The sequence below is a fragment of the Drosophila serrata genome, unplaced genomic scaffold (assembly GCF_035046125.1).
Source record: "Drosophila serrata isolate PLE 108 unplaced genomic scaffold, ASM3504612v1 contig_376, whole genome shotgun sequence".
NCBI lineage: Eukaryota > Metazoa > Arthropoda > Insecta > Diptera > Drosophilidae > Drosophila > Drosophila serrata.
Window position 1 is genome coordinate 266,497 of NW_028257274.1, and position 22,264 is coordinate 288,760.

At 40.9% G+C, this 22,264-nt stretch overlaps 6 protein-coding genes across 8 annotated transcripts; 5 read left to right on the forward strand and 1 right to left on the reverse strand.

The window, feature by feature from the left end:
- The first annotated feature begins 155 nt into the window (after positions 1-155).
- Mocs2B (Molybdenum cofactor synthesis 2B) lies at positions 156-2,061 on the forward strand. 2 transcript variants are annotated; one of them, XM_020961072.2, is made up of 5 exons: positions 156-668; positions 741-1,047; positions 1,184-1,453; positions 1,529-1,800; positions 1,861-2,061. In XM_020961072.2, exons 1-5 carry the CDS (start codon positions 540-542, stop codon positions 1,999-2,001), a joined length of 1,119 nt encoding a protein of 372 aa, XP_020816731.2. In that variant the 5' UTR covers positions 156-539; the 3' UTR covers positions 2,002-2,061. The 2 variants fall into 2 exon arrangements, 1 of the variants encoding a protein (XP_020816731.2); XR_015273166.1 differs by having other exon boundaries at positions 538-668; positions 1,510-1,800.
- On the forward strand, positions 257-529 carry Mocs2A (Molybdenum cofactor synthesis 2A). The gene has a single exon (XM_020961092.2). The coding sequence runs from the start codon at positions 257-259 to the stop codon at positions 527-529; it is 273 nt and encodes a 90-aa protein (XP_020816751.2).
- Positions 2,019-4,718, reverse strand: vig2 (SERPINE1 mRNA binding protein-like vig2). 2 transcript variants are annotated; one of them, XM_020961041.2, is made up of 3 exons: positions 4,013-4,718; positions 2,289-3,058; positions 2,019-2,222 (listed from the first exon to the last, which is right to left on the reverse strand). In XM_020961041.2, the coding sequence occupies exons 1-2, from the start codon at positions 4,494-4,496 to the stop codon at positions 2,313-2,315; spliced, it is 1,230 nt and encodes a 409-aa protein (XP_020816700.2). In that variant the 5' UTR covers positions 4,497-4,718; the 3' UTR covers positions 2,019-2,222; positions 2,289-2,312. The 2 variants fall into 2 exon arrangements, with proteins under 2 accessions (XP_020816700.2, XP_020816690.2); XM_020961031.2 differs by having other exon boundaries at positions 2,019-3,058.
- Positions 4,719-5,016: 298 nt separating this feature from the next.
- Positions 5,017-12,591, forward strand: LOC110191376 (uncharacterized). The gene is made up of 2 exons (XM_020962227.2): positions 5,017-5,340; positions 7,793-12,591. The coding sequence occupies exon 2, from the start codon at positions 7,927-7,929 to the stop codon at positions 11,635-11,637; it is 3,711 nt and encodes a 1,236-aa protein (XP_020817886.2). The 5' UTR covers positions 5,017-5,340; positions 7,793-7,926; the 3' UTR covers positions 11,638-12,591.
- TTLL5 (Tubulin tyrosine ligase-like 5) lies at positions 5,178-17,064 on the forward strand. Its single transcript, XM_020962228.2, has 5 exons — positions 5,178-5,340; positions 13,593-13,638; positions 13,834-14,610; positions 14,674-14,887; positions 14,955-17,064. The coding sequence occupies exons 2-5, from the start codon at positions 13,601-13,603 to the stop codon at positions 16,698-16,700; spliced, it is 2,775 nt and encodes a 924-aa protein (XP_020817887.2). The 5' UTR covers positions 5,178-5,340; positions 13,593-13,600; the 3' UTR covers positions 16,701-17,064.
- A 739-nt stretch (positions 17,065-17,803) lies between these two features.
- Positions 17,804-21,489, forward strand: Nepl16 (Neprilysin-like 16). The gene is made up of 11 exons (XM_020961435.2): positions 17,804-18,059; positions 18,145-18,510; positions 18,812-19,208; positions 19,267-19,559; positions 19,622-19,789; positions 19,850-19,933; positions 20,003-20,278; positions 20,340-20,599; positions 20,656-20,711; positions 20,773-21,157; positions 21,213-21,489. The coding sequence occupies exons 2-11, from the start codon at positions 18,268-18,270 to the stop codon at positions 21,310-21,312; spliced, it is 2,262 nt and encodes a 753-aa protein (XP_020817094.2). The 5' UTR covers positions 17,804-18,059; positions 18,145-18,267; the 3' UTR covers positions 21,313-21,489.
- Positions 21,490-22,264: the final 775 nt, after the last annotated feature.

Below are 22,264 nucleotides of genomic sequence, written 5' to 3' on the forward strand. Positions count from 1 at the left end.
GAACAAAAGATATTTAATTTTTAAGATATAAAAGTTATACTTTTAACTAATTGTTACAACTTAAATAGAATAAAGTTAAAAAGAACAAGTGAATAATTAATGAATATGTAGTTACGTTTTTTCGTCATCGATATATCGATAAAATGCACGATGCCATTCCTCTCGCCATATGTTTCACTTGCGGTGTCATATCTATTCGTTATCAACGAAACTCCTCGAAAGGTGGACTTTATAAACGGAACTATTTCACAAGATTATGCCGACTGATGGACCTGTTGTCAATGTCCACGTGCTGTTTTTTGCCAAATCCCGCGAGCTAGCCCGAACTCCTCGCTCGGAGGTGGAAGTGCCCGCTCAGATCGTCGCATCGGAGCTGCTGGAGCAACTAGTGGCCAGATTTGACCTGACCTCCATCCGGGACAACTTGATTTTGGCCCTCAACGAAACGTACATAGAGAATCTGAGCGATAAGATTAACTTTAAAGAAGGAGACGAGCTGGCCATCATCCCGCCTTTGAGTGGAGGTTAAACATATCGCCATGGATCACGTTAAGCTGGTTGAAGACCCCATTGACATCACACACATCCATCAATTGCTGGCTGACGAGGGCTGTGGAGCCTCTTCGGTGTTTGTAGGCACCACGCGCGACAACTTTCAGGGCAAAAAAGTGGGTTTCCTATCTCTCGGCTTGGTGTCAATCAAAGTAGTTGATAAATAATTTCTTTTCGTCTATGTTCAGGTGGTGTCATTGGCGTACGAGGCCTACGATAACATGGCCCTCAAGGAGATGAACAAGATCTGCTCGGACCTTCGTTCCAAGTGGCCAGAATTAAGGCACATTGTTATATATCATCGGTTAGGAACTGTACCCGTCTGCGAGGCCAGTGTAGTCATAGCCACATCCTCACCTCACCGATCCGATGCCCTGGAGTCCGTCTCGTTTGCCATCGATCAGCTAAAGACCCGGGTTCCCATCTGGAAGAAGGAGATATACGATGGCAATCACAACAGCGAGTGGAAGGAAAACAAGGAGTCATTCAGACCCAGTAAGAACCAGTAATTAGCCACCATGACATGTATGCCTTTATAATTTGTACCTACACACACACACATTGCCTTTAAATATAATTAGCTAGCCATGATTTCTTTACTTTTTCCTCTGTGCATGCTCATACATTGCAGAAAGATCAGTAAGTAATTTCAACTACTTGGCCTGTCCCTGCAAGGTCGAGGAGTCACCTGACGAAGTTGCTCCACAAAAGCTGGTGCAAATTAGAGTTAATGATGCCGAGTTAGCCAAGCGCGTAGAGTGTTTTGTCAACAGCAAGCGGACCGAAATCAACTCACAAAACGTAATTGACTTCAAGGCAGAAGATAAAGACCTGAGCGATTCCTGTGCCCGAACGCAGAGCTCTATAATAAAGCAGGAAAAGTCAAATTGTCATTTAAAAGGTGGGTAAACGCGTTATTTAGTAAACTACTTTGTAGATAATCAGCATTATTAATAGTACAAACAATTTACCTTAGTTCGACGCGTCAACAATCGCTCTGGACCCCAGCAAATGGCTTTCCGGCCCAACTACGAGCTGGAGCTAAATAAACTAATGGGCTCGCGTGACTTCGGAACTGACCCATCCACTGAAATGAAAAAATCGCTGCATAATTCACGTTTACAAACAATTGAATTATACATGGGTCTAGCTGCCGGCCATAGCAACGAAAGCATTTTTAGCCGAATCAAAAGAGTGGAAGACCGAATCCTACAGCTTGAGTCCATATCCCCGGAGTACAGACACTTTGTAAGTATATGCTCTTCCATCTCTCATTTGCATTCTATAAATATTTAAATCTATTTCCAGACCAATCTGGAGCCACCGTCGTCGCTGGCACCGAAGGTCCCAAAAAAGATGCGAAAGAAATCATATTCTGCCCAAGAACTAGGTGCATTCATCCAGAAACTAAAGGATGGAGAAAGGGATTTAGATATACATTTAAAATAAATACCAAATGTCGTAACTTGGTTTTTAGGTGAAGTAAAAATTTATTTTTCAACATTTCAACTATTTTTAATAGTTATTTTAAATGCATAAATGAGGGTGAAATAATCCAAAAAGTTGATACGTTTAAAACTAAGGAATATGAATTAAGCGTGGCTGCTGATTTGTTTGTTTTGTTTATTTCGTTCATCGGTCGTCAAGCTTCATAGATTACGCCCGAAAATCTAAAGGTTATTCGTTAACCGGAGCTGCTTACTAATTATGTAATACGTGAAAATGTTAAACCTTACTCTTCTCCGTCTCCGTTGCCGTTCCTAGCATAGAGTGGGGAACTGAGCTTCATCGTCCACCTTCAGGGGCTTCTGGCCCGAGCGGCGCTTCTCCCCGACTCTGTTGTTGTTGTCCTGCCTGTCATAGCCGTTGCTGGCCCCCGAGTTGTAGCGCGGTCCATTACCCCGAGGACCATCGTTGCGATAACCTCCTTCGCGGGGTCCCTCGTTACGATAACCTCCCTCACGTGGTCCGTCGTTGCGATAACCTCCTTCGCGAGGTCCCTCGTTGCGGTAACCACCTTCGCGAGGTCCCTCGTTGCGGTAACCACCTTCGCGAGGACCACCCGGGCGGGGTCCCTTGCGGAAGCCACCGGCCTTGCGTCCATCATTGAAGTTAAACTGGATGTCGACGATTCGCTGGAGGCGACCCACACGCTGCGGATACAGCGACGGATCGTACTCCAACTCATCCTCGCTGTTGCTCTCCTTCTTCTTGCTCAAGACGACCATTTTTTTCCATTCCGGGTTCTCAACGCCCTCGCCAGCCTTGCGCAAGTTGTAGTTGGGCTTGGCGCGCTGGTCACGCAGGGCTTTCCATTCGTCAAGGGTCATCTGCTTGGACTCATCCTCCTCCACAACGGCAGCGGGATCAGCCGACTGTTCGTTTGCCGAGTCCTCTTTGTCCGCCTGCGGTGTCGATTCCCCGGTTTTCTGATCCTCAATGTCCTGCTTCGGGGATCCCCAGTTGTGGGCACCGCCGCCATCACGCTTGTCGATGGCCTTGACGCCTGGAAAAGAAGAGTCTTTTATTAATGGACCTTGCTTAATAAAAGCTTTTGCTACCGACTGTACTTTGTGATAAAACCTATGTATTAAAGCTATTTAATAAAGATTTAAGTCTTACTTTCTCATAGAAACGAATACTTTTGAAATAATTTAATCGAAATGGCTAATAGTGTTATCGCAAGAAACTTGCAAATCTTGCAAGTAAATGATGCTTTAGTAAGGGATTTACAGTAGATTTACATTGTAGATTGCTCGGTATAGGGGTCAAGTGGTTAGTATAAGTTTCAAAGTATTTAAACAAGTGTACAAGGTTATAAATAAAGCATATACCTTAAGAAACCATGCTAGGACATACATGATTGGTCTTATTTCCTATTTATAATATTCAGTAACACAATTTTGATGTACTTTACTAACAAATCTTCTCTAATTTAAACTATTTCAGAGCCAAGAATCACGTGGAGCACGGAGAACTGAATCGTAATCTTGTTGCCAAGTGCTTTGCGCTCTTCTCATTTGCAGCATACCGCCATTGCAGGTTCTCTCTGAGATTTGCATAGGAAAACTATTCAAACTAAACGAATATGTTATATAAACAGGTTAAACATAAACAAAAACTGCTTGAACTGAATGAGAAGATAAAGAATTAATTTATAGAAATGGCGATTTTTCGTGTTTTCTATTCATATTTTCGAATCTTCTGGAATGACAGACTGACAAAGTCACGTGTAAATCGAGCGCGGTGGGCAAGCACTTTGTAATCTTGTTACCAAGTGTCCGTCGTGCTCCCATTTTTTCTACATTTGGCGGCAAGCCGCCATTGCAGGTTAATGTTAATGTTAAAATACCATTTGACGTAAGTAATCAAGCAATGTAAACACGAGAGAACAAAGAAAAACAGCCCTGGGTCTCGGGTCTCGTACATATGCCGCGAATCTTGGGTGGGGTGTAATTACCGGTTTTATCGGATCCAGACTGGCGATCGAACTCGCGCTTGCCGAATTTCTCGCCGGCGCGGAAGCGTGGTGGTCCCCTGTTATCACGATTGTTGAACTGGCGCTGCGGCAGCTCGTTGCCGAACTCCCCGGCATCCCGGTGGCCGCCGAAGCTTCGCTGATTGTTGTTGTTGTTGTTTCTGGCGTTGAAGCTCCTTTCGCCGTTTCCGGCAGGAGCATTAGAGTTACGAGAAGGCGGACCCGCCTTGCCTCCCTTTACTGGACTGGTACCGCCGGCACTCTTAGTAACGGCGTTATTAGCCTTCTTGGCCGCAGCAGCACCCACCGGTTTGTTTTCCTTCTCCTGCTTGCTCTTCGGCGCCTTGGGAACCGACGCCTCCGGCTTCTTGGCCGGCGCAGCGGCTACCACTGCGACAGGAATCTGTGGCGGGGCATCGTCGTCCATGAACAACAGCTCGTAGCGGTTATTGCCTGAATTATCCATATTGTAAATGGTCTGCGGGTGACAAGTAAGCTGATTTATGATTATTTTCTCGGTGGGAGTGCAAGTTTCTAATCGCACATGGCCGGCTGGGATCGGTCGTAACGAAAATCGGTTCAAGTTTGCAAAAACGCGGAGAACAAATTACGCACCTCGCCGGAAACGAAAGAAAGAAAATCGATAGCGCATTCGATGACTAAATATCGCTGGACACTTGGAAATCGAATAAAATTGCAAATTCTGGGACACGATATGAGGTTGCGAACTCTGATAAAAGTATTCGATGAAAGTACTTTGATAGAGACTGTTCTACCGAAATTCAAAGCCAAAGCTTGCGACAACGTTTTTGATAAGCAGATAATTAAGAAATTAATTTTATAATATACATGTATAAATATTAGAAGTGTAATTATTTCGGTATTGCGACTTTTTCACCTAGAGATGGAAGATTTCAAAAAACATATATCGGTACCGATACATCGATATTCACACACATGCCTGTCATGTATATCTATCGATAATTACACACATATATCTGTCATTTGTTTTTTTGATGCGTTGCCACCGAAATTCTCTGTCCTCTTCGGCCTAAATGCAAGTAAAAAATTCAAGTTAGCGCAAATTCCTCTTGTAATTTTGTAAGCGAATCCGGCGCTAATTCGCGCCCTTGCATATGCGTGATAGGAATCGGAGCCGCTTAGCAGAGTACCAGCGAGGCAGCGTTTAGAGAGGCAACGAGAAGGAGGCACTGCGGATCCCGGAGTGGCTGGCCATTGGATTGGGTGCACGAGCACGAGCATCTAGTAACCGCAATTGGTAAAGCGGTCGTCGCGTTTGCGTTTCGCCGGTGAGTCTAAAATAAGCTAGTACTACTTCCGAATATAGAGTAAGCTATTCATAAGGCTAATTTAAGTGCGTGCTCGCTCGTGTGACTGCGAGTGGTTCTCTCACATGAACACTGAACGGGGGACACATGCATAAACAAAAAAATCAATACCACGCTCTGATGGCGACATGCAGTTTTTCGGTTTACGTTTTTTTGTTTTTTTTCGGGGAGCTCTGCTCTGGTGTTAAACGGGCTATTTACGCTTCCCTGTTTGGATGCGGAATCACCTTGACCTCAGTTCCCTACGGTTGAAATCGCAGATACTACTTCCGGCAACGAATTTTGAAGAGAAAAAAAGAACGCCTTAAAAGCCGCATTCGAAATTTATGATGTCATTTCATGACGTCGTTTTCACTCCTTTTTCGGATTTTTGTCGCATACAAATCGACTGTTTTTCCATTATAATAAGGTCATATCGGCAATAGGCCTCGTTTTACTTTTACCTGCATATGTTAGCTTTTCATTATCCTAGTTTCGGGGGTTGTTGTCAGCCACCCCTTCACAGAAAGTAATGCAGGCTTAACTGCTACTTTTACACCCTCAACCATATATGGTATATCCTAAACGAAAAAAAGCATAGATATCTAAAATTGGAAAGTCGATTATAATGCACATAAAGACGAGGCTTCCAAGCTGTACAAGGAGTGGGAAAAAAGAAGATATATTCTAAAAAAAAGCAGGGTCAGGTGAAATTATTGCAAAAGCAATGTCGCAGTGAAGACAGTTTGGTTTTTAGTGACATTGCAATTTCAATTATATTTCAAATACTTTTGTGATCGTTGGTAAATCAAAATTCAACTCCAAACGAATAAAGATTTTATTTTGTAATCTTAGTGTTTGGCAAGAGGGTTTTGAAAACGAATTTAAAACGTATTTTAACATGAATTAAACCCCCAAATGAAACGGGGCCTCTCTGGAATGCTTGCATATCTTTTAAAAGTAAAGACATAAAATTCTGTAGCATTCTTAATGTACGGCCAAGTTAAGGTCTGTCGCTTTAAAAATATTAATTCCACATTAAGTAAATATGTGATTTTACTAATAATAAAGTAAAGGCCGAACGACTTGACCTTAGACATGTTGCTTTGGCTAGCATTTTTACGGGTTTCTTCCCAAATCCTGCTTTAAATTAAGGGCATTTGTGCGTAAATCGCCTTAAAATAATAACATGCTTTTGCATAAATTACGAGAGATATATCTTTTAACATTTGACATACTCAATTGCTTCGGAAAGAGAAATATTCCAGTATTTCTTAACTTGAATGATTACAGTTATACCAGTGCACTATGTCTGCACTAACTATAATTAATTTTTTGTATAGTAGTGTTACTATTTTTATGCTGTGTTTTTATTCATATTTTTACTTATGTTTTAGTAAGATTTATTGTAAGTGCTGAGCTTTGTAACAATTAATGTACTGCTGTCCGATTGATATAAAATTCTTTAAATAAAAATAAATCTTATAATCTTTTTTAAATGTTGAAAATGTGAATACCGTATGGTTTTAAAAGTAAACATCTTAAATAGGAAGATTTTCTGATCAGGTAGGCTTTAATTTAGCCTGCTCTTTGAACAGAAATATAGTTTAAAGACGTAATCTTTATTTATCTTAATAAATTTTAACTTTGAACAATGTAAGCTGTATTTATTGTAAGTGCTTTTTGTGAACTAACAGGAAAGAATTGGAATATTATGAATAATTTAGTGACAAACCTAAATTTTAGGTCATGATTCACAAGACTTTGGTGTATTGTCTTATTTGTCTCTTTTTTTTAGGAAACACTAAAAGAGATGGGAGAATAACATGGATCTACATACCACATCTCGTATCTCTCTATAAGATCTAAATACATAAAATATGCCCAGATCAAAATACTGCTTATGCTCACATTCTCACATAAATGTATATTCCTCCTAACGAGCGAGTACTACTTCTTTTTATGATTCCCGTATAATGTTCTAAATATGCGGCAAATTAGCTTACGCTACCTCCCGCTTCACGCTTCTCGAAAAACCGATCTAATGCTTCTATTATCCAATTGCTTTTGATACCCTTACTACTATACTGTCATTGTTGTATTCAAACGAATACAATGGGACTAGTGCATGTAATGTACAAAAATTCCAACTAGAATTGCTCGTCGACATATAATGAAAATATTATGTGTCTGCCACAAGTTTTCGGGGGCTTTAAATGCTCACAATTTTCCAGTGATCTTTGGCAATGCCCATATCCTGCATCTTCCATTTTAGACACCTGATTTCTTGTTTCCTGTTAGCTTAAGAAATATATACTATATATATTAATGTTTTAGATCCCTAGAAAACAAAACGAAACATAGTTCTTAGAGTAATTTTGGCTATTAATTGTATACATTTTATATAAAAGCTTTTTTTCCTTCAATTTTATAGCCACTCAATATCTGAAATCAAAACTCACATTAGTATCTGTCGATACGAATAACCAAAATCGAAACCAAAAGTGTTAGTTTACTGCGAGCCACATGAACAGCGATTAATGTTTATAGGTATCACGAGCACACAAGATGGATACCAAAAACATTGCGCCCAATAGACCCATAGATGGGACGAAATTTCTTGAGTTGTTGACAACAGTATCATTGAACGAGGTGCTCAGATTTGAGTTTCGCAACAGTCCGTCGCAAAAATGGGAAACCATGGTGTTTCAACAAGATGAAGGCAGGAAGTACCAATGCAACTTCTGCAGTGTCGTACAATGGGGGGAAAAAAACCTGTTCAGCCACCTGAGTGGTAAAAAACACAACACACAAATGATCAGTATTCCACAATTGCAAATAAGAATTAAGTCACCCGGTGTCCCGAAGCAAGCTGCCGGTAACAACAACAGAACCAACTCTCCCTCCGTTTCGAAGAATCCGAATCCTTCCAACATTAATAAGCCATTAAACAAAAATGTTAACAACGCGGTCAAGCCAGCAGCTGGAAATTCAGCTCAAAAGGAAGCTACCCCAAATGCTAGTGGTGGTGGTGGTGGTGGTAATAACCAAGCAAACAAGACTCTTCAGAGTCCGGGCATGAAAAAGGGACCCAACACTAATAAGAACATGGGAGGTTCGAGTAATCCAGGGCAAAAAGCACAACCTCAAGTGAAACCTCAGTCCCAAGCAGGGAAACCAAATCCACAGCAGAAAGCACAGTCCCAGCCACAGAGAGCACAGCCTCAGCAGAAAGCACAAGCCCCACAAAAAACCGCACAAGATCAGACTAAGCCCCCACAGGGTCAACAACGAGCACAACAAGGCGAAACTGGAGGGCAAGAATCCAATTCAAAGAATTTACCAAACATAGTGAAAAATCCACTCGCCACTAAAATATCCTGTGTTCCACTGGCAAATCTAATCGGTGGCCCCGTATCAAATAATGCCAGCAACAACGATGTCATCATTATAGATGAGGATCAGCCGGAAGAGGGTAACAAGAACTTGGCCGGTCCCAAGAACCATAAACCCAATCAAGTTGGTCCAACTCAAACAGCTCCGAAGCAAGCTGCTTCGAATCAAGCAGCTACAAAGCAAGCTGCACCCAATCAAGCAGCTGCAAAGCAAGCTACGCACAATCAAACAGCTCCCAAAAAAAATATGTCCAATCAAGGTAGTCAAAAGCATCCTATGGCTAACCAGGCAGGTCCCAAACAGAAGCCTAACCCTCCAAATCAGGCAGGAAGCAGATATCCTGTACCTGTTCAGAAATTGCCGAACAAGAATGCGGTGGGTTCTGCACGCCCCGTTCCCACCGAAAAGGTAATAACGCCTTCGCCCTATGGCGGCCCATCTGTTCCTCGATCAGCCCCGTCCTATGCTGGTACAACGAATAAACCACATGGCATTACATTTGATTCCAATTCGCATCAAGACGAAATTATGAAACTTGTTGGAGTTGAGTATGTTTTGAAAATAGTGAGGAGTCTGAATGACTTGAATATCCGCTATCTATGTTGTTTGTGCGAGATTACCGTCACCGAGCAATCGATGCACAATCATTTGCTGGGCTACAACCACCGTCTGAAGTACTTCGACAAGCATTATCCCACTGCCATGCGTCAGTATCGGCAGTATGTGTCCAATGTGCCTGAAAGCGATGTCTGCAAGATAATGATGCCCATTTTAGACAAGCTTGCTCTGGCTATTGAGACGCATCATGGCCGAAAGACACCCCTCCAGTGCTATGAACACTTCTTCGCCAAAGATCGTCAGTCTCTGATCTCCAAGGCCTTTAATCGATGGCATGCTTCGGAAAAGGTGGGTCCTTCGTTTACGCATGTCGTGGACGTGCAAGAAGTGGACGATTTAATAATGAATGCTCGAATCAGCACACAGAGTGTTATGAACATGGAGAACCCAAATCCCTACATGTGTCCAACGTTCGAGTCTCAGCCTCAAGCCCCGAATTATGCTGTGGGATACCAGAACATGAATGTACCGAGCAGTGCTTCATCGAGGACCGTAGATGATGAAACGCACAAGCGAATGGTCGCGAACTTCCTTCGAGACACTCGACAATCCTCGGGCGATAATCAAAAGTCCCGGGGCTCGAAGCGCTCCCGGTCCAAATCACCGAATCAAAGGAGTGGCAAGAGAGTGGCAACGAATCCCATGAAAAATACGCTATGGAATCTCGACCGTTACTCGGTTTCTCCACTACGAGATGGGGACATATGGCAGGCCTACCGTCACATGGTCGACATGAAGGTTCGTGAGCTGAACACCTCGTTCGTGACATACAAGGCTGACCCGGAGCAGCATCCAAATTATCAGACCGAGTGGCAAATGTTTTGGAAACGTCGCAAGGACGAGCTTATACTCGCCGGAATCAATCACCGTTCGTACAACTTTCAAAACGAATGGATTTATTTCTTTAACAATCGCCTTGAAGAACTCTATGACCAGGAAATTGAGAACATCAAAATAAAATGCCGCGAACGGTTGTGCCTGCCAATGACTAATCATGAATTGCCTAATAAGAAGTATCATGTCAATGTTTCCGAGCCAGCGGCTGCCCCTGTAATTAACAACAGCAATCCAGTAGCTAATAAAGACGTCCAGAAAATGTCAGTCGATGAGGAGCCGGTGGCTCCTCCGAATGTTATCCATGTTCTGCGTCTTTTAACTGCCCTTGAGGATTACCTTGGCAGTTTGGGGCCTTTTGTTACCGAAATGCTGGCCAAAGCCTTGCAGATCCAAAAACTTTATCCAGAGCAAATAGAAAGCCTGACACTGACAACCGAAAATTGTGCCATCTTGGAGACGGCTAAAGAAAAATTTACTGGTCTTTTGATTTCGCAGATCTATGATCCTGCCAAGGAGCGAGCTTTAAAGAAAGCTATTAGTGATACGGAACTTTTGCTTGAAGTGGCCCATAAATATAACAAACCCAAAGATACCTCCGTACTGCCTATTATTGAAAAGCAAATACCGCCAATTTCAAACCGAATTCAGCAAAACGTCGAAAAGCCGTTGGATAAAACTGAATTAGCAGCAAAGTTGGCATCGTCATTAGTATCCCAGGGCAAAACATCCATTAATCGCGAAGAATTACAAAAAATTCTTCAAGTTTATACAATGATTGAGCAAAAGAAACGTCACGATGTGGTTGATACCCCTAACAATTTCGGAAATCAGAAGCCAAGCAACTCGGAAACCCACCTTCCCACCAACTCAGGAAATTGTCTTCCCAGCGATTCGGGAAATCGTTTACCCAGCACCTCGGGAAATCACCAATCAAGCAACTTTGGAAATCAACTCTCTAGCAACTCGGGCAATCATCTCCCCAGAGATTCGGGAAATTATTCCAGCAATTTCTCGGGAATTTCTGTGGCCCCAGAACGTTCCACCATTTCCAACCCAATCAACAATGATAGCTTGTTTGCACAACACTCAGATAGAAATTTAAATGACGCAAACACTGCGAGCAATGCGACCAGTATGTATACTGGTCAGAACTATTCTTCAAATGTGGCTCGCTTTAACAACCAAAACACTAACATCATAGCTAACACCACAAGCGCTTTTTCGGCTGATCGTGGACCGTTTGGATCCGGCGTATTATCGTCATCATCATCATCGTATCAAAGCGGTCTTTTTGGCACTGGAACATCGACAATGAATCCTACCAGCAGCGTTCTGCGTCATGATTTTACCACTTCGTCGCTTTTCAACTTCAATACTAATTTGAATCCAACATACAACAACAACAACACAAGCCGCAGGAATTTCTAAATGATAATGATAATGTTAGCTTAAATATCAATTATGAATTAACACCTACCCTTATTATTTTATAATGATGTATCCCGCCATTTAAAAATAATCAACATACATTGAAAATTTGTACAACATTTTAACAATGTAATGTAAATAAAATTCATAATTTGAAACATACAAGACATATATGCCCACATCATAGATCATAATATTCATATATTCCTTATTTTACAATATTCTATTATTTTTTTTTGTTTTGTAATATAAAATGTGTTTTATAATTTTTTCAGTGTAAGGAATTGTTTTCTTATTGTCTCGAAAACAACGAAATTAGACATACTTAAACAAATTGATACTATGGAAGCTGATAGATATAATAATTAATTAGTTTTTACCAAATCTACAGGCGTTTTTAAAGTAGTAGTTATGTGCGATTGTCCAAGTAACACTTCTTTATTTTTAAAATAGAAAGTCTATAATCAATTGCTCCAGAGGCAAAAATAAAATTACCTTGCTTTAATTTCCCCTTCTAAAACAAGCTTCCTTTTTAATTATAAATCATAGAAAGTAAACGTAAAGTTTAATTTAAGTTCAAATGTATTTTTAAAAAGAAGTTCTTATTCCAGTGGCACAACATACAACCTTAATCATTTTTTAAAACAAAGATTAAATTCTACTTTTGCTAGTAGAATCTACAAAAAATGAGGCTGGTAGAATATGTATGTATGTGCTGGCGGAAAAAGGCTCTATAGTTTTTAAGTCTGAACTGAAGCAAAACAGCACATGGATAATACATCAATTTAAAGGAGGATTGTAACACACAATTACGATGCTTTAAAGATGGAGCCGAAACCTGAACTGCAGCTATTATCTAAAACTCCAATGGTTGGAATGAATTGTAAACCATTCAATTGTACTATAAAGGATATTATGGATTCAATAAATGTCTTCACAGAATACCGATGAAAACAGCCAACAATTTTGGGGATGCTCCAAGGTACTCAGATCTCCCCGACTCGTCGCCAATTAGTTCATAGATGTCTTAGTTGCTACGAGCGCTAAGAATAAAAACCCAACTTATTTCGCTCCTAAATATTGTATTTATTATAGATAAATCTTCTTGCATCTTACTTCAAACCCAGCGGAACCTCCAGAGATGAGGTGTATTATGTTGTAGAAAAAGGTACGAATCAAATCGAATGTATTTCTTTTTTTAAGTTATTCATTCGCGTCCAGATCCTTAATAAACTGATAAACGACGACGGTTTCTACACTTACTGTTAAATTTTTGAGCACATTTAAAGTACCAAAAATGCAGTTTCTTATAGAGTAAAATCTTTTACGGCTCGATAAAATAGCAACTGAAGAGTTGGGATAAATTACAAACCCGGTATTTATCTTTTCCTGTCAGTTTGCTATCAGGGACTTTAACAGTGAGTGTGAAAACCGACCCTAATGAATTAAATTTCTTGGTGGATTCAAATGTTGATAAGGTGCAGATTTTACCAAGTACACCATATCATAAATTCGAATTTAATTAAATCTTTGTTTACATAATTATAGTTGGTGAAGGAAAGATGAATCGATGTAGTGACCTCTTCAAACATTTCTCACAAGGGCACCATATTTATAGCACTTTCCATTTAATTCTAATTCTTAATTCCAATGCATCAGGGATATTGGCGTGGTTCCAAAAAATATGTAATGCATTTTCGTGTAACTTCCGTATTTCTCTGCCTGGGATCTACTCATATAGTGGGAGTGTTCTTAAGGACCTTCGGCACAGCTCAAATGCAGTTATGAAATGTTGAATTTATTACTGAGCACCATTACTTTAAATTCATTCCTCCCCTTAGAAAACCGTACGCCTACACCACTGATTAATGTGCACTAACCGTATTAGATTTAGAAAATAAAGCCTGATCTACCAATACTTATTTATATTTACAATATTTATTTCACAATTTCAGAAGTCGTTATGCCTTCTTCCTTGTGTGAACCACTCACAAGTTCTTCGTAAGTTGAGTATTTTTTAACCGAAACACCTATTCTGTACCTTCAAGCGTTAAATGCATAATAATAATATTTAAATAAATAAAAAGTTTTATTTAATGTTTTACTTGTGGCACAAAATAAATGTTTCTCATGTCTTAACTTGCTATTGGATTCGACAATAATACTTCATTTGTTTCGGTGTATATGGTGTTATAGAGCCAATTTAGATTATCTAAAGCAAGATGATTGGATTACTAGTGGAAAGCTGGGCTCCCGCGAAGCAGTTCTGGTTTTTAGAACGAATATACTCAATCCGAAGACCCGCAAGACCCTATCCGAGAAGTCCTCCGCTCAGGCGCTGCTCGAGTCCAAAGACAGGGAGGATGACGTTGTATGCCAAAGAGCTGAAACGTCTGCTTCAGCCGGTAGCAGCGAAGCTCTAAGCGGCGGCTCCACGCAGAAAAATCTTTATTTATTAAAAAAAGCACAAAATTGTGATAACTCGGATAAATTAAAGTTTTGTAGCCCCTTTAAGAAGATGCTTAACCGATATTCCTCGAGTGATACGTCCATTTCCAGCGAAGGTGAACCCGAGCCTTCGCGCAGTATTGAAAATAAATCGCGTGTACTTAAGACTAGCCAGAATTCCATTAATATAAATTTAGCTGAAGATGAAATGTCTAAGGAGAGTGGATACGATTCCCTCGGACCTACCCAATCCAATGCGAATACGGCTGAAGCAAGCGAGGAAGATCCGGAGGCGACCAGCGAGGATGAGGTTGAATGTGGCATTAATATGCCGGCCTTTAAGCTTAATATTACGTACAAATTCCATCAAACGGAAACCAAGTTGCTGAGAAAGCTGTTCAATGTACATGGCCTTACCGAATCGCAAGGCGAAAATAATTTTAATCTTCTATGGACTGGTGTCCACATGAAATTGGATATTGTGAGAAACCTGGCGCCGTATCAGAGGGTTAATCATTTCCCCAGGTAAATACCCGTAAATACCTCTTACTCTTAACTATATACTAATGTGCTTCCAAATATTTGCAGATCCTACGAGCTAACGCGGAAGGACAGGCTCTACAAGAACATTGAGCGGATGCAACATCTCCGTGGGATGAAACACTTTGATATTGTGCCTCAGTCCTTTGTCCTTCCCATAGAGTCCCGGGACCTGTGTGTGGCCCACAACAAGCATCGCGGACCGTGGATAGTAAAGCCAGCAGCATCCAGCAGAGGAAGGGGTATATTTATAGTTAATACGGTAATTGTGGTTACTAGATTTCTTAATTTCTTGATGTATATAATATTAACGTATTCATTCCTTGCAGCCCGACCAAATTCCGCAAGACGAACAGGTGCTAGTCTCCAAGTATATTGTGGACCCGTTGTGCATCGACGGCCACAAGTGTGATTTACGCGTTTACGTGCTAGTGACCTCTTTTGATCCCCTAATTATTTACCTTTACGAGGAGGGTATCGTCAGGCTGGCCACAGTCAAATATGACCGGCATGCTGATAACCTGTGGAATCCATGCATGCATCTCTGCAACTATAGCATCAACAAGTACCATTCGGATTATATAAGGAGCTCTGATGCCCAGGATGAGGACGTGGGTCACAAGTGGACGCTGTCGGCCCTTTTGAGGCACCTGAAACTCCAGAGTTGTGATACGCGTCAATTGATGCTGAATATAGAGGATTTGATTATTAAAGCCGTGCTGGCTTGCGCCCAATCCGTAATTTCCGCCTGCCGGATGTTCGTGCCCAACGGCAACAACTGTTTCGAGCTGTACGGCTTTGATATATTAATAGACAACTCCCTGAAGCCTTGGCTTCTGGAAATCAACCTTTCACCATCAATGGGCGTGGATAGTCCGTTGGACACGAAGGTAAAGTCATGCCTAATGGCCGATCTCCTCACATGCGTGGGCATTCCAGCCTATAGTCCAGAAATGAGATCTCACTACGACCAAAAATGGTCCCGATTCCAGCGCAGTTCCAGCTGCCAAAGGCAGCCCACCAATTATCCCGGAGTCGCTCTCGCGCAGAAGTCGAAGAAATCGAAGAAGAAGGGAGGAGCAGCAGCCGCTGCCAATGTTCAGTCTCAACTTACAGGCGAAGAGCAGCGCATTTTACGCCATACACGCCAACAGTATTCCCGCCGCGGCGGATTCGTACGCATTTTCCCCACTGACGACTCCATGCAACGTTATGGTAACTTCCTGGACTCCAGCTCTGGCATTCCTATATCCACGCCGACGGTGCAAAGTCAGACATTCCAAACGCCGGTCTTGCAACACAACTATAACCAAATGCTGCATCTAAATCTGTACTGCCAGGATGCAGGCCGGCATAGCAGAGACGATAACTCGGAGGAGAACCGCATTGGCCAGTACGAGAGGGCCCTGGAGACTGATTCAGAGATTCCCTTTGTCAAGAAGGCGACGGTGGCCAAGTGCGAGGAGGAGGGGCGGAGGTTGCGAAAGGTGATGCTGAAGAAGATTTCCAGTGGATCCGAACTGACGCAGTTCCAGGCGAGGCAGACTTTCAGCTTGTATCTGGAGTCGGTGCTACGCCGCCTGACCGAAGATCCTAAAGATAATCACGAGAAAATTATCCTAAAGTTTTTGAACAAATTCGGAGGAGCCGTGAAGCCGCCAGTTGTATTCCGGAATATGCAGAGCCTCAAGGTGGCCAGCAAGGCACGATCGGCTATGGTAGCCAAGCTTTTGGGCGACTTTCTGGAAAACTACAAGCGGGACACCGAGGCGTATGTGGATTCGTTCGATCACTTCGGGATGATTCCATCCAGTGCCTATAATCAGTTCCTGATGCACGCACAAGAGTCGGACTTGGAGGCAGTGCTGACTCTTCACACCAATGTAACCGGAATCATGCCCTTCCTGTACAATCGATGTGGACTGTCAGTGCCACCAACGCCCCCGATTCCGTCCGGCCTGCATGGGTTTTTAAGAGCCCTCCCCGCCATGGTGACCACCTCGGGGACGGCAAGGGAGCTGAGCAAGTACGATGGATACTTCAGGAACTGCGAAAAGGATAAGATATTCCTATAAGAGAACCTAGAGCACAAAAAACGAGGCTAAAAAATCTGTTTAGCTAATTCTTCGAAGCTTGTGTCCAGTGTCCAGTCATACTTGGTAGTAAGTCAAATTATTTTTGTATTCAAATTTTCGCATTAAGGCAGAGGAGTAATCACAAAATACAAAACTGTTATAGGAAACAACGATTACAAAAATGTAGTTTTTGAACTGCTTTATAAAAATTAAACGGAAATAGCTTTTATATTAAAAAGAAAAGTCAACTTTTTCTGCCTGCAACACAACTCATAGCTTTAACAAATATAATACTTTCTACGCCAAAGATATATGAAACCGAAACTTCGAAAATAAACGAGAACTGCACAAATTAACAACACCAGCTTAAAGTGTTTTAAATATTTTTTTGGGAGGTTTTTTTGTAGGTCTTTCAAAGGTGAATCCTATATTTTGCAGCCTTGCAGGGTATCATAATTTCAGTCAGAAGCTTGTAATTCCGTGAAGGAACCATTTCCGACCCTATAAATCATATATATTTTTTATCAGCATCAACAGCCGAGTTGATCTAGCCATCTCCGGCAGAAAACAATTTTTTTTTCAAAATTTTGTAAGGGGTTAGATCGTTACAATTTATAAAAATTGGGAAATATTTTTTAAATTTTAAATTGACTATGCAGATTTATGAACCTAATAAAATTTAACATATAAATGCTTTCCGAATTCAAATTTAAGACATTTTTGGCTTAGTTATGAGATTTTGAAACTTTAGTTTGTTGAAATGCTGTTGTTGCTTGCTTTTAAAAAAGTTCAAACTTGACTTGTTTAAGAGAAAATCCTATTTTAATAGTTCTTTATTCAAACTCAAAGAATTTGATTATTATTATTATTATTATTATTATTGAATTATGGTGACATGTGGAATTGGTCCTTGACAATGTGTAAGTTTTCCTTTTCTACTTGGCCAAAAGCCGTTGAAAGCCTCACCAAAATATACCGTAAAGAGCTCAAAGAACTGGAAGAACCTCCTCTCCCCGCCCCTCCTGGGTGTACTTTAGGCCAAAATATTTATATATGGCCAACGTGTAATACATATGGCTAAATGGGTATGGGAAAAGCTCTTTCAGGAACAGCTTTCTGACTGAAGCTTTCGAGAGAATTATTGCGAGTGGTGTTGCCAGTGGTCATCATTTCCTTTTTTGGCAGAAAAACTCACTTCTGCTTAGACAAAATACAATAGCACAAATAATAGAAAAAAAGTAATTACTAAAATAAAAAATAAACAATTTCCTGTTGGCCTGACCCGCATATAAATCTGTCAATTCGAATTAAAGGACGAACGAAGGGGCTGCTTGTAGGATCTCTGGAGACAAATGTGCGGTAAGCAAACAAATGATATTGATTAATTCTCCACTAAATAAATAAAATATATATTTTCGATATACATATGTATGCTTTCTTGTAGCAACAACACCTATTAGGAAGCCCCCCACTAACGCTGCTCAGATACAGATACTAGCTGTTTGAAGAGATTTCATATGAAGGCAGCCCGAGGAGAAAATTCCATTTTCAGAAACAAATCCAAACAATGACAGCTGATTCCAGTGCACGTAATGTATTCCGAAAGAACGGCGTTGCCGGCTTGGGTAACAACGGTCATGGCCGAAATCTTATTACGACGGCGAATCCATCCGGCGGAAGCAGTGCGTCCCTGCTCCAGAAGCAATTGTCCTTTAAGACGCCCGTGGGGTCCAAGCAAATGGGCAAATCCGATGAGATTGAAATGATTGACAGTTCGAACATTGAAAATTTCAATACGCGATATAATAAGGTAAAGAGAATGGAATATATATTTTGATTAAACTTTGACCTTTCCATAAAGTGAAACAGTTGTTCACTAAAATAAGGGATGTACTTTTTGACTATTTTGTAGTTCAAGTCTAAACTAGTCATTGTATAAACATTACTTTATAGTTTTAATTGCCTTCTCGAGATTACAACAACAAATTATGTGTGTTAATCGAACCTCATTAAGATTAATTACTCACACTTCCTGTATGGCTTAAATATTGTTAAATATCTTGGATATAGGGATGAAAATCTAAAAAAATTTTAATTTATTTAAATTACAGAATAGTATTATAGGATGGATATGCTGCGCCCCATGTATATGGCTGCGTACCTCTGCGGCGGTGCACAAAATGGCCATCACATCGGCCACCTTACTGGTGACCACATTGCTGGTAGCATCACCTATATTATTTTTGATAAGCACTGCACCGTCTCCCCTGCCCCGAGATTGCTATATGGAGGGGGATCGGTGCTCTCCCGCCGTCTCAGCACCGCCCGAATGCACGGATCCCATTTGCGAAGCAGTGGCCTCCAGCATCCAGGCCAGACTCAATTGGAACAAGGATCCGTGCACCGAGTTCAAGAAGTTTAGCTGTTGGCGCAATACCCGAAATAAAAACATAACGAACCTCATCGAAATGGGAAACTCGCAGAAAAGTGTTGACTCACAAATGCTGTGTAAGATTCATAAGTTTTTCCTCATCTTAAGAAGATCTTTCAATATCCTTATTTTCAGATCTTTTTCAAAACAAAATAATGAACGGCAGTTTTAATATATTGCACAATTTGTTCGAAAGCTGCCTGCAGCAGACAACTAACTCTACTATTATGCACCACATATTCGATACTTTGGGCGGATATATACCTGTTGGCTCAGTGGGACCCTCCAGCATAGCTCCTTTGATAGCTAAAATTTATGATCTCGGTCCAAGTCCCTTGGTGGACTTATATTACGATCTAAGCTATGGAAGGAGACCGCACATTCTACTTATAATTAGTGGACCCAGTACATCGTCAACTATACTCGAGGTACATAGTTGCTGAAATATTTATAGCATTTAATATTTAATGAATATAAAATATACCCGTAGCGCAAAATACGTTGGATGAGCCCAAAAGCACCACCAAGTCGTATTCGACAAGGACTACCGAAACTATTGGCCGATTTAATCGACAATTTTCTACCATATTTTGTGTCATATGCTCAACGAGTGTCCGAGAAGGACACCATTTTTGAATTTATTAAGGACCTAAACAAGGTTAGTTAAAAATAGTTTAATATATTAATTTATTTACCTAATAAGAGATATATTTATCAGCTCCAAGTGGAGCACTCACGCCGAGGCTTCTGGGACAGCACTGTTTTATATAATGTATCCAGCCTACAAGACTTGTACCCAGTTGTGAGCATACAAAATTGAATATATACTTATAGAGTTCTTTTTAAACATGCTTTACTTTGTTATTTCCAGCTAAATTGGACCCTGTTGATACCATCGAATTGGAGTGGACCCATCGTTGTCAGAAATAGTGATTATCTGAAGGCCTTAGAATATTTTCTTACCAAGTATCCAACCCGAGTGGCACATAACTCGTTGCTATTGCTGAGCGCTCTAGAAATATTGCCCAGAGATTACCCCAGCCCCGAGGTTTGCACGCGATCTACGATGTGGGCCTTGCCCGAACTGTCATCGGCCTTGTATATTGCTCAGCACTCATCCGATGACTTGAAGGATATAACGAAGAGGGTATGCTTTACAGCAAACACTTGAAGGAGTGCGGCATTAAATTATTGAAAACCTATTACAGGCGGAGATCATATTTAAATCGTTGAAAGCACACCTAAAGCGAGCCCCCTCCTTGAAGGGAGCTGCCTTGGTGAAACTATCGGCTTTAAAAATCCAGTCGCAGACATGGGATGGTTTCTCAAATACCACAGACTTATTGAGAACCCTTCAAACTTTGGATATAACCGCCGAGTGCTGGTTTCAAAACATCCTGGAGATATACAAGAAGAACAAGCTGTTGCCAACGGATATTAACCTGCATGGAGGAGGTTCTCATGATGCGTATGATCTTAACTCTAACTCATAGTTCCTTCCGTTTAAATTCTATGTTTTTACAGCTGGGCCTACCCCATCGTGTCGACCATATTTTACGATACTCTTAGCCATTCTATCGGTCTGTATATACTCATATAAATTACATTTAAACTTTATAACTCTTTTGTCATCATTTGCAGTTGTCCCACTATCTGTCATCCTCATACCGTATTTCAATGCTGTGTTACCTCCATATTTACATTATGCCTCTGTTGGGGTATCCATTGCAAAGGAGATTTTGCGTTCGATTACCAAATCGTTTGACGAGAAGGCAATGCGCTGTGTTCCCCATTCTGTGAATATATTCTCGAACTATAGCCGCATGGATATACTGATACACTCGGGAGGAATGCAGATATCATACCACTCAATGCTCTCCCTAACCGGACCCATCAAGGGAATGGCAAGACTACCTGGCCTCAATCTAACGCCGACTCAAATCTTCTTTTTAGTCTCGGCTCAGGAGCTGTGTGCCGAATCGAATTACCTGGGCATTGATACCAATGCTCCCGAGTTTGATAATATGTAAGCTTTTGATACATTTAATTAGCATTTTATTTAATAATTGAACCTATTTCAGATTGGGTTGGCTCGTCGCCCAAGGCGGGAGTGCAACTGAAGTATTTAAGTGTCCATCGGGATCTATGATCAATGTACAGAAAACCTGCAATGTGCTTTAAACGTGTCTGTCGCCCTCGAGACTAGAGTACCTACTACTTACCTTGTCTATGATCTGAATCATCAGCTAAAAATATAGTAGCCTTAGGGACTTACCATAGTATTGTTTTTATTTAAAAATTGTGAAATGTATATTTTTCATAAATATACTGTTAATAAACTGTTGGTTTATGTTTGAACCCCGAGCCTTGAAACTGTTTACCAAATATAGATGAAAGTGAATAAATCGATTTTAAACAATAAATGAAACTAACTTTGAGAAACCGAGAACGATGAAAAAATTTAATTTTTGAGGGTCGATTAGGTTGTTTATGCTGATCAAGAATATATATGATTTATAGGGTCGGAAACGACTCATTCATTATAATAATATAGCAAAATTTTGGGCCAAAGTCGGTGTTAGTTTTGAAAGTGTAAAAAAATTAATATTCGAGAATAATTTATTATTAAGCTCACTTTGAGTGAGTTAAGTAAAAGGGTACATGGCAATAAGGGAATAAATGCATAGGCCTGATCCCTCCTATCGCATCAACATAAATATAATTTTCATGGTCAAGACTTACCCCAGTACTTTCCTCATTGTCATTGCTTAATTCCTTCCAGTCCAGAGTTATATTCTTGGTATTATCGAAGTGAGCTTCTTCCTGGTCATCCAGATGTATTCCATTCGTCCAGTGTTGTTCTTCGGGTCGTAGGGCAATCACTATCACTACCACTATCACTTTAGATGTTAACGCGGGGGTGGCCACGGACAGACTGAGGCCGGCGCTCAGCCAGCGCCTGTATTTATACTCTCTGAGTAAAGATGAGAACAGAGAAAATGAAAGTGAGCACCCGAGAGAGTAAGGGAGTGGCAGAGGGAAAGGCATCTGTACATACACCGAGAGAGCTAGAGAGAAAGAGCGATCTGCAGAGAATCACATACATTTAACGATTATTGTTTTGGCAGCTATA